The sequence below is a fragment of the Vicugna pacos genome, chromosome 32, assembly GCF_048564905.1.
Source record: "Vicugna pacos chromosome 32, VicPac4, whole genome shotgun sequence".
NCBI lineage: Eukaryota > Metazoa > Chordata > Mammalia > Artiodactyla > Camelidae > Vicugna > Vicugna pacos.
The window spans coordinates 22968816-22980818 of record NC_133018.1 but is presented as its reverse complement, the minus strand read 5'-3'; the positions used below and the strand labels follow the sequence as shown (position 1 = coordinate 22980818).

The following is a 12003-nucleotide window of genomic DNA, read 5'->3' as shown; positions in this document are numbered from 1 at the left end:
TATAGTGGGACCTGGTGGTTTTTCTATTTATATGTAATAGTTTGTGTCTGTTAATCCCAAACTCCTAATTTATCCCTCCCCCCTTTCCCTCTGATAATCATAAGTTTGTCTTCTACGTCTGTGAGTCTGTTTCTGTTTTGTAAGTAAGTTCATTTGTGTCATTTTTTTAGATTCCACATGTAAGTGATATCATATAATATTTGTCTTTCTCTGCCTGGCTGACTTCACTTAGTGTGACCATCTCCAGGTCCATCCATGTTGCTGCAAATGGCATTATTTCATTCATTTTTATGGCTGAGTAATAACCCGTTTTGTGTGTATATATACACACATATATATCCTTATCACAACTTCTTTATCTCATCACCTGCCGGTGGACACTGGGGATCCTGTCTCTGCCAAGCTCTTCGCAGGGATGCTGTGAACTCACGTGTGAAATAGTTGCCCGCCAAGCACGCCCACCCCAGTCCTCAAAGTTGTTTTCTCCTCCCTCTAGTGTGGACGGCGCCTCCTATGAAGTCATGCAGATCGACGTGGAAATCGAAGAGCCCAGTGACCTGCCGGCCACGCAGCTCATCACGTGGCAGGTCGACTACCCAGGAGGCATCACATCCGACCTGGGGGTGTCCAAGATCTACGTGAGCCAGAAGGACTTGATCGGCATCGTCCCGCTGGCCATGGTAAGAATGGCCCTGCCTTGGGCTCTTAACACAGACCGTGGGGAAAGACACAATCGGGGAGTGTCAGTGAGCCCAGAACCGGAGGCGGGGCGGGGAGGGGAGGAACCGAACCACGAAGTCGACTGCAAATCGCCAATTCTCAAAAATTCTTTTCTGGATAGTATCTTTAGAATATTATTTAGAAAATAATCAAAATCCAGGCATCAGGTTTGGGTCTTCCATTATGTGAAAAGGTGACAATTTAATCAGTCTTTGTATGATATGCTGTAGACTGAGGATTTCAAACACGTAACACTTGCAAGGACCAAACAGACCATGTATGTGGGTGAAGCTGTGGCAGGAGGGAGACTTGACAAACACCTGCTCGGTAAAACGGCCCCAGCCAATGTTTGCCATGCAGGAAAGCCAAACCAGGTTCTGGATTCTTCAGATCTGCTGATTTTAATGTGAAACACCAACTTGTTCATGGTAGAACCAATTTTTCCTTTGGAAAATCAAAGTTATCCAAGAAAGGGTTAACTCGAAGCCATTCACAGGCCATCTATGTATGCAACTTGTAATTTTAAAGACTTAGGGCTCCACGTCTTGCCCCTATATTTCCTAGGATTTGTGGGAAACGAGATGGCTTTCATCCCTGAAAGGACCCGCCCCCTGGTTTCTAGGCAACAGAATACATTGCCTGCGGGAAGACGGATCACCCGGGTTCACCTAAGCCAAACCCCCCCAGCACCCTGTGTAGCCCCACCTTTCCCCAGGGCCGCTCTGCAAAGGAGTCACCCATTTTCTGAATGTGGATTTTCCCAGTGCCAGTGCCTGGGTCTGCTAGCCCAGTGACAGCAGTTTGAGATTTCTGTTACAAAAGTCCTTTTACTGTCAGAGGCGAAGGATGGCTTGACCTCTCCGGTGTCGCCATGGTGTCTCCCCCTCACCGTGTATTAGGGACCAGTGACAAGTGTCATTATGTGGTGGTGAAGGGACGTCAGGAATCCATCTTTCAACCCAAAGTGACATGGACAGTCACCTTGTGACAGTAAGTTAGTTATTGGGGTGTTCATCAGGAAACATAGAGGTGTTAGGGTCCTTCCATTGAGAAAGGCTCTGATTAACTATTTATTTCATTTTAAAGGCACTGAATCTCCCCTGGTCCCTCACTTCATGTCTGACAGCAGCGTTCCTTTGTTTAGGCTGTTGGTGGTCCTATTGCTAGGGGATGGCAAGACCATTTGTCTCAAATAAGTAATTCTTTGAATTTGTTCCTTTTCGGCACCTTTGGTCTGATGAGCTTTCGGCGATGCTCTGAGGGGCTTCCCTCGCTTGGCTCGGCGTAGACCAGCGGGCTTGGTTTCCTGCACTCAGCACTCCTCCCGCCTAGGCTGTCCCTGTGATGCTCCTGGTGCCTGTTCCACACCCACCCAAATCTCCACTCTCACAAGAGCCCCTCTCTCTGTCCTCCACTGGCCTCTGAAACCATCCTCACCTTCTGTCCCCCTTTTTGGCTGTGATGTGTGCAATGCAGAAGAGCGTACAATGGCAGAGCTAGAAAGAACCTCAGCTAAGGCCTAGTGGACCCTTTCATCAGTTAGAAGTTTTATTTGGCTGAAAGCAGGGGAGCTCCCTGCCCGCTCACTCCACTCTACCCCGGCCAATAGTGGCTCTCATACAAACGTGTTTCTTCTTTGATGTGAAGGAGGTCCTAAGGTTAGTGGTGTTGGGCTGGTCTGGTGCCGCATGCGATCTGGACTCAAGTGCCATCTTTATTTCTGCTTCAGCTTGGATTCCATCCTCATGGTTACCTCAGGGTCCAAGATGGCTGCTGGAATGCCAGCCAGCACGTCCACATTCTGCAGAGCAGAAAAAGTAAGAAATGTCGATGATCAAACTGGGTCAGCTCCTTTTCCCTTTCAAAGAGTCTTCACAAGAATCCAACATAATATTTCTGGTTATATCCACATGGCAAGAACTTGGCCCTGTGGCCACACTTAGCTGGAAGGAAGGCTGGTAAATCTCTTTTATAGCATGGTGCATTGTGTAGGCTTGATTACAAGGAAACAAGGGATTAGATATTGCAAAGCAAAGAGCAGGGTTTGCAATAATCCTTCTCTTTTTCCACTTGAGAGAACTGAAGCTCAGAGAGGTCGCTCATCCTGGCACTGGAGGGTTTTCTATTCTCGGTTAGTCCTAGGAGCCACGTAGGAAGCAAAATCACATGCTTACAGCTTAGGCTCACCCCTTACCTGCCATGCAATCATGCTTAATTTCACTGAGCCTCAGTTTCCTCATCTCTAAAGGGGGGAGGGATAATATCTACTCATAAGGTTGCTGCAAGGGTAAAAGGATGGTTCAGGAATGCTTGGAAAAATGCCCAGGGCACTCAGCCATGCAGTAAACGTTAGCTACTCTTGTGACGTATTTGCTGAATGCAAAGGATAAGTGATACCCTGGCCACGATGTACATTGTTTCAGGGAAGGGAATAGTCCCAGCCCCCGTGTTTCCCAATATAAGGAGCGTGTGAGGTGGAGGGCAGGCACTCACTGATTCTCAAAAGGAAGTGAATGACTTGGATGAAAACACGTTTGATCTGATGCGTTTTAACTGACACTCCCTGAGCGTCTTCCTCGGGAACTGACCTCCCGTCTCTTGTACGCAGAGTGTTCTGAGTTCCATTCCCAGAGAAAGGTGTTCCTTTCACCTTTGACTTGATGGGTGAAAGAACTTTCGCCATTTTCAGGGGAGTTACTTCCATTAAATAGACCTGTTGCCTCTTCGTGTTTCGTGCTCACTCCGTGTTTATTGAGAGACGTTTGGAAGAAATCTGATATCATTGCATCCATGAATCTACTCGTTGGTGTTGCACATTCTTGAAGTGGTCAAGGGACAGAAGGATGGCCAGCTTCACCTGGACCACGATGAGTCCAGGAGGAGAAGATACTCTGAGTAGCACTCAGGGCCACACGGGGCTTGTAAGCTAGAGTCGGGAGCTGGATCTTTAAAGGTGACGGGGGCTGCTGGAAGGTTTTCAGCCTGGGGCTGCTCACTGCTGAGTGTCTGTTAAGTGGAGAACCGATTTGGGGGGCCTGGCAGTGGGGGCGTCAGAGAGGCTTGGGGGTGGTACTCTGGCTCCTGGAAGATAACCCTGACCTAAGATGCTTGGCAATTCCTTGTCCCCACCTTTCCTGCCTGATGTGAGCAGCCTGCTCAGGTGGCCCCGTGGCATAGGACATAGCACCCTTCTATCCTGTGGCTGAGTGACCTCAAACATATTGACCTCATCCCCATGGCCCCAAACTAATAGCAACTGTGTGTCCACAAGGCAGCCGCAGGCATAGGACAATGACACAGGAGATGATTTTGCCCCTCTCCATGCAGGACATGACCTTTTTCTGAATGCACCACCTCTGCTCCCGTCCCATCAGCCCATGAACTCCACCGAGGGACCACATCTAGCTGCAAGGGAGGCTGGGAGAACACGCTTTGTCCCAGGAGGCCACGTGTCCGGCTACAGCTACATTACAGTAGAAGGAGGAAGGAGTGCATGTGGGAAACACTCAGGCTGTCCTGGACCACCACCGTGGACCACGGTGATAGCAGTGGAGAGATGGAGAGGCAGAGCACTTTAGGATACAGCCTAGTGGGTGGGTGGATGGTAAGACTTTGTGATGCATTGGATGTAGGCGTGACGGAAGGGTGGGAAAAAAGATGCATCTTAGTTTTAGACCAAACCCCAAAGTTCCCATGTATCCCCATGACAGCACCACACAAACTTAAAATGCTTCAAAGATTTTTCTATACAAAATATCCTGTGGTTGAATTTTCGCCTCCAAATCCTTGCACACGTCTCTGATTCATTCCCTGAGATAAACCTTTAGAAATGAACTTAAATCAAAGGGTGTGAATCAAAGACTTTGCAGTGCGATCATATTTTTTTGATAACACTCCCCAAACTGCCTTCCAGAAAGCTTAACCAATTTACTATTCCACCTGCTGTGTATAATGACGCCCATTTCCCTGCAACTTCACCAACACAGACTACAAAAGTGAAAAAAGCTATGTGTTAAGCAAAAAACGATCTCAGTGTTGCTTTGCCCTTTTGTGTGTACATTTTTAAAAATTTTCCTTATTAAACATTCGTTCTTAGCCCACTTCTGTTTCCTGTTGGAAACTCAACTTCTTACGTTGTCATCAAAAATCTTTTCTTTTTAAATTGTGGTTAAAACACACATAGCATTAAATGTACCGTCTTGGCCACTTTTAACTGTTCAGGCCATTAGTGTTGAATCTGTTCATGTGTTTGTGCAGCAGACCTCGGGAACGTTTCATTTTGCAAGCGTGAAACTCAGCGTCCACGGAGCACGAGTGCCTGCCCCCTCCTCCCAGCCGTCTGTAACCACCTTGCGTTTTTTGCGTTCATGGATTAGCGATAGTGGCCTTCTGTAGGACACTCTGCAAGTACGCCCCCCAGCTTAACCATCTGCCTTGCCGTCTCCCAGATCATGCGTTTCAGCGTGCGGAAGTTTGGGGGGTATTTGTGTAATGTTTACATTGTCAGATCTACTCATCATTTCCATCACGGAGATCCCTCCTCTGCCCCTAATTGTAACCAAGAGGAGCAAACATGCCTGTTTTCTGCATTCTTGTAGAACCTCCAAGTATTAAAATACCCGCACACGGCACATCTGAATGGGTTAGAACGATAACCTTCAGGAAATGGTGCTGCAAGTCAGTGCAGCCGTGACTGCTGACACTCTGACTAAGGACTTGAGGTCAACTTGGGGTGAGCATATGGCCCCCATTCGTTGTGTGAAGAGTAAAAACCCCACCTCCGGGGAAGCTTTGAAATGAGGTGCAGTCACGTGCTTCCACTCAAAGCTGATTTTCCAGGAGACGCTTATCCCTTCTGCAATATTTTGTCTATTTTTCTCTCCCTGATGTCTAGGGCCTTAAAAGCCTTTATTTCCTTTTCTATTTTTATCCATTCATGTATCTCTATGACTTTTATTACATTATAAATGATCTCTTACTATCTCGTAGGTAATTACATTTTTTGTTCTTAGAAAATTCTAAGGAAAAGGTCATTAGATGAGCGTGAACATGGATCTAATTGGCGCATGTCTGTAACTGCGTGTCAGCGTCGGGTTCCGGGGAGCGCTCTTTGCGCTTCTTAGAGGAGATGGAGCACATCCTTCTGGGGGCGGGGGGAGGACCCAGTTTCTCAAGGCTTTTCAACATCCTTCTCTCCTATTTGCCACCTGAGTTTTGGCAAAAAAAAGAAAAAGAAAGAAAGAAAAGAAAACGTTTTGAGCTTCTGCTGGGATTCAGAGACAATGACCCTGATATTTGAGTGCCCTTCCGGCTAGTCCTTCCAAAGCTGTTAACACGTGCTCTTTTTCTCTAAATAAAACAAACACTATGTTCATTCCTGCTGGGCACTGGCTGTGTGGGGACTGTCACCGGGGCTGCTGTCCCAAGTGTGGGCTGCAGGAGGATGGGGGCTCTCCTCTGGATCGTGAGGACGCGTCCTCCTCCCACACGGGGCTTCTAGTGAGGTCCCCGCTTTGCCCTGCCTCAGCCCTGACCACTACGTTTCAGTTATTAGAGTTGAGTTGGGACTTTACTTTTTTTATATTTTTTATACAGTATACTGCACATTTTTTTAGTTTTCATATATGGAGTCATTATTGTTCCTAAGAGGAGATTAGATCTTTAGCAGTTTAAACTTACATAGTGATCAAAGGAAGAAAGCCAACTACAAAATGAGAATTGGCAGAATGCAGTAATCCAGGATTTGACACAACATTGTAAACTGACTATCACTCGATAAAAAAAAAAAAAAGAATGCGTTGATCCGGTCGTAAAGGGCAGTCAGATGTCCTTACACATATTCAAGAAACCAACGTGATAATTAGTCCATTTGTGGCCTTATATTATTGTTACTGTTTTTCAGGTTCCTCATATAAATGATGTCCTAGGGCATTTTTCGTTCCCTTCCTGGCCCACTTCACTTACAATGACGATCTTCAGGTCCATCCATGTTGCCGCAAATGGCATTAGTTTATTCCTGTTTTATGGCTGAGTAGTGTTCCATTGCATATAGACACCACATCCTCTTTATCCAGTCATCCGTTGATGGACACTTGGGTTGTTTCCATGTCTCGGCCATGGTAAATAGTGCTGCTGTGAGCATTGGAGTGCATGTGGCTCTTTGAATTTTCTTTTCCTCTGGATCCATGCCCAGGAGTGGGGTTGCTGGATCACGTGGTAAGTCTATTTTCAGTTTTTTAAGGACACTCCGTACTGCCCTCCATAGTGGCTGCACCAGTCTACACTCCCACCTGCAGTGCAGGCGGGTTGGGACTTTAGATGAAACTTAGTCAGGAGGTGCAGTCTGCACAGACAGTTATTCTTGAAAATAACCAAAGGAGAACCCTAAGGTGACTTGGCCACCGTGACAGTTCGTGGTATTTATATAATGCAGAACTAGAGTCCCCATGTCTGCCAGACCTGGCCCTGCAGTCTCGGGGACAGGCAGCCGAACTTTTAAGCAAAAACAAAGAGCTGAGCCACGTGATATATTCCAAGCTTCTCCCCAAACGTGACATTGGTGGCAGCCCAGATGCCTCTCAGAATTCTCTGCACAGCCCGCCTTCCACGCCCCCTCCTCCAGGGGGTCTCCCTTGATCTGCACAGCCAGCCGGGATTCTTGCTGGCCCTTCCTCTCTGTCCATCTCATGATCTCCTTGCTCACAGCGAGCACAGTAGTTGAGTTGGGGGATTCAGACACTCTTGAGGTGTTTTTGCTGGTTGAGATCGGACCATGGGGAGCCCAGATGGGCAAGAGTCAAACCTGAGAGGCTTGGGCAGACCTAAGCTGAGGGTGTCCCTTTGGGTTCCTTCTGAGTCCCTCCTGTGTCACCTTACTGTTTGAACCCCACCCAACCCCTTCTAACCTCCAACCACGTCTTCCAAAGCAAAAGCAGCTGGACTTCCCTGCACCACCCCTGACTTGCCCTTTATGTCAGACTGAAATGCCTTCTTCTCATCGGCTCGAGCTGAGGGTCTCTGTAACCCAGACAGTGACAGGTGGGAGCCACGCAGTGTAGACGTCGCCTGACCCTTCACCTCCTTCAGTCCCGAGTTCCTTCTGATGCGATTCTCGCCACTTCCAGACAGCAGCCATCACATAACCTCTTCCCTCCCCGTCCCGTCTGCGTCTTCTGAAACCTTACCGATCAAGGCGTGTCCTCATGAATCGAGACGTCAATAGCAAGTCCATTTCTGTAAAACCAGCAGGCGAAACTCACCCGCATTTTGGTAACCATGCAATGTACTCTTGCAAAGCTTCGGAGGACATCAGTGCATCTTAAATAAGCTCTCCCGAATTGAACACCTTTCTCTTCTTGCACAAAATGAACTTCCTTTCCATCCCCTGCGCCCTCCCCTAATCTTCAGAACCCTGAGGGCTCAGTCTGCCTGGATTTATCTCCTCCCAGCACTGTGATTGCCATCACCCCGTGCCTCCTCCACGTCTGTGTACCTGGCTGAAGGCGTGGCGACTCCCTGAGAACCCCAGAGGACAGTCTTCTCACCCACTGGCCCACATGCGGGCCTGTGGCGATGGGGTCACACTGACCGCTTCATCCATCAGTTGTGTTTTAAAACGTATAGTCACTTTACAGTGTGTGTCAATTCCTGGCGTCCTGCATTAGTTTCCTTTTTAATGTTCTTTTCCATTGTCGGTGCCACGATACTGAAGGTAGCGCCTGTGCTGTGCAGTAGGACCTGGCTGTTCATCTGTCATATATCCGGTAGTTGGTGTCCGTTCCCATCAGGTTGAAGTTAGCGCAGATCGTATGCGCCGCGACAGTCACTGTCTGCGGTCAGAACTTCCGAAAAGGCCCCCAGGTTGGGGAGGAAGCCCTCTTTCCTGGCTCCCATAATGAAATGCCTGCCTGCTGTTGGCCTAAAAGCAGATCCTTGGCTCTTTCTGGTTTGACTTTTCACGCTCTCCGGTTTCCTGCGTCAGCCGGGAATTGGTGCCCTGGACGCCCTCCGCCGTCTCACCCAGACTTTGTGCAAACGCAGTCACGCGGGAGGGCTCAGCCCTGCTTTCATTTCTGTGCTTGCTCCACCGAGTGCAGGTTAAGATGTTGTGACAGCCCTTGAGAAAAACCTCTGCTCCGAGACGCATTCTTGCTTCATGGCTTCACGCGCCTGCTGAGTCACCGCGGCTCCCCCGGGCTGGGGGGCCGCAATGACATCACGTGCTCACTGTGGGCTACGTACCAGGTGCGCCTCTGCGTAGCCCCGCGGGGGTCCTCTCAGAGACCCGCTGATGTCGGCCCCGCGCCTATCCCCATTCCACAGACGGATGGAAGCACGTGGAGTTGGAAGAGTGGCCCCAAGCAATCCAGCTGAGAAGCTGAGCTGGAATTAAGATTCTGGGGAGAGGGGCCCAGAATCCGTGCTCACAGCCAGGGCACGTGAAAACAGAAGTAAGGCTGTTGATCGGTTCAATATGCAAAGAGATCTTCGGAAAATGCAAATGCAGGAGAGCACACTGGTGGCAAATGCGCAGTTGAGAAGTCTCCCTGAGATAGGAAAAGTCATCCGGAAATGAATTATTTATCACGCGCACAAAGCCTCTGCCTCTTCCCTTCAGCCCACTCTGCTGTCTTTCATGCTCCCTAATGAGCCGTCCTCTCCAGAGGTGATTTATAATGAGACAGCAGCGGCAGACCTCGTGCTTTTAAAGGGGCCCAGAACAAAGCAAACCCGGGGACGCACTGCTATCGTGGGGTGTCGTGTGGTTATCACGGCCCCGGCGACGTTACAGGCAGCTGCTCCCCGTGAGCCAATGCCTGGGATGCAGTTCATCTTGTAGACACAACAGAAGGGCGGCCCATTCAGGGAACGCCTACCTAGTTCCCACTGTGTGCCAGGCACTGGCCTGCGCGTGCAGGGAGGCAACACAGCCCGCCTCCCACTCAGGGCAGGTGGCTGACAAATAAGAAAAAAAATCGTTGAGCCAGATGAGTTCAGAACTGACCCGTGCTTGGAAGGAAACACGGCAGGATGTTGAGAAGGAGAAAGGTTGGCTGGGCGAGCCCTTGGAGACCAGGTCGTCTCTGCAGAGGTGACATTTGGGCTGAGACGGAAAGCCAAGAAGGAGTGAAGGCGGGGAGATCTGAGTCTAGCTGGCGGTCTGGATGGAGGGAAGGAAGAGTGGGTGCCGGAGCCCAGAGCAGGGCAGCTCGGTGTGCTTCCGGACGGAGACCGTCTGGTGATGCTGGGGGAGGTCAGGGCAGGCGGGCCCTGGGCGGCGTACCTCACCACCCACGACGCGCGTGGTAGGACTTCTCATTCACTGTGTTTAAATCACCTAACCCGTCATCTGTTTTTAAAATCTCGCTCTGAATGCCGGAGGAGAGCAAACTGGGAGGGTGGGCATGGGACCACCATCGAAATGGAAAGACCACATCGGGGGCTACTTTAATGGTCCAGGGGGAAAGGAATGAGAATTTGGACTGGGATGATGGTGACATTGAGGACAAATGGGAAGTCTCGGGGTGTCCTTTCTAAGTCTGACCGTCAGAACCTGCTCAGAGACAAGACGAGGAGTGTGTTTGCCTGGGAGACAGAAAAGCGCCTAGATTAGACCCAGTGGTCCCACAGGACTCTCTGAGATGATGCAAACGCTCTTTGACCTGAGCCATCCAATAAGGGCCACCGCCACGTGTGGTCACCGAGCTCTGGAAAGGCGGCCGGTATCACGGAGCTGCTGAGTTTTTTATGTCACTGAATGAACTGAAATTGAAATAACCATCTGATCTAGTGGCTGCCAGACTAGACAGGACGCTGCCTTGGGCGGGTGCGGGGGCGGCCGTGCTGTTTCCTGAGCTGGTGTCTGGACGTTCTCCACATGCTCTGTGGAACCCCCGCTCCGCTCTTCTGCGCCCTGAGCTACGCCCTTGGAGCCTCTCCTGTACAGAGGGCCTCAAAGGGGCCGCATGGTCCACTGGATTCTGGTTGGGTCCGGTCAGTGGAAGAAGATCAGACAAGAGTGAAGAGAAAGGTCGGGCTTTGCGTCCCCTCCTTCCTTCCCCGATGGGCCACAGGTTCCCGATGGCCGTGTTGCTCTGTCAGTGTCACCAGGTCCTGTCAGTCAACATTCTCGTTGAGTAACAGCAGAAGTACCAGACATGGGGGTTGTGTTGCAAGTCCAAGCATTGGTGTCCATCTGCATGGATGGGTGTCTCGTTGAGGTGCCTGCTGTAGACAGCTGGAAGTATCTAAATGCAGCGTTCTGTCTTATTGTATAGCTCCTGCCCTAAAATGTATTCACTGAAATGTGTACTATTTTATGAAAGCACGGTCAATTACAATGTGTCAGTTTCTGGTGCACAGCACAGTGTCCCAGTCATGCATAGACATATATACTTTTGTTTTCATATTCTTTTTCATTAAGGGTTACTACCAGATAATTGAATCTAGTTCCCTGTGCTATACAGAAGAAATTGGTTTTTTTAATTTATTTCTATGTATAGTGGCTAACATTTGCAAATCTCAAACTCCCAAATTTATCCCTTCCCACCCCGTTCTCCCCCCGGTAAAGGTTGTTTACTATGTCTGTGAGTCTGTTCCTGTTTTGTAGATGAGTTCATTAGTGTCTAGTTTTTTTTTTTTTTAGATTCCAAATATAAGTAAGAGCATATGGTATTTTTCATTCTCTTTCTGGCTTACTTCACTTAGAATGATGATCTCTAGGTCCATCCATGTTGCTGCAAATGACATTATTTTGTTCTTTTTTATGGCTGACTAATATTCCATTTTATAAATGGGCATTTAGGTTGCTTCCATGTGTTGGCTATTGTAAATAGTACTACTATGAACATTGGGGTGCAGATGTCTTTTCAAATTAAAGTTCTCTCTGTATATATGCCCAGGAGTGGGATTGCTGGATCATATGGTAAGTCTATTTTTAGTTTTTTGACGAATCTCCATACTGTTTTCCATAGTGGCTGCACCGACCTACATTCCCACCAACCATATTATTTTATTATAAATGATTTGCTTTTATTTCTCCTTTATAATTCACTTAAGACATTATATTGATTTTTTAAAGCACGTGTGTTGGTAGATTATATTCATTATGGTTCTAATTTAGGGCTAATAAAGTCAGCACTACATAATTTGTCATATAAAAAGAGCAGTAGCTCAAATGGGGCTGAAAACAACAGGGTTGGCAAATATTTTCTGCAAGGACACAGATAGTAAATATTTTCAGGTTTGCAGGCCAGGCACGCTCTGCTGCAACCATCCAGCTCA

General features: G+C 48.6%; 1 protein-coding gene across 3 annotated transcripts in view; it reads left to right on the top strand.

Annotated features, from left to right (window-relative positions):
• The window catches only part of TMEM132D (transmembrane protein 132D), a 527348-nt gene that overhangs the window by 377764 nt on the left and 137581 nt on the right, over window positions 1-12003 (top strand). For all 3 annotated transcript variants that reach the window (XM_072953620.1, XM_072953621.1, XM_072953622.1), the window contains exon 4: window positions 497-680. In XM_072953620.1, the coding sequence (XP_072809721.1) occupies window positions 497-680 (184 nt within the window). The remainder of the gene's footprint in view (window positions 1-496; window positions 681-12003) is intronic.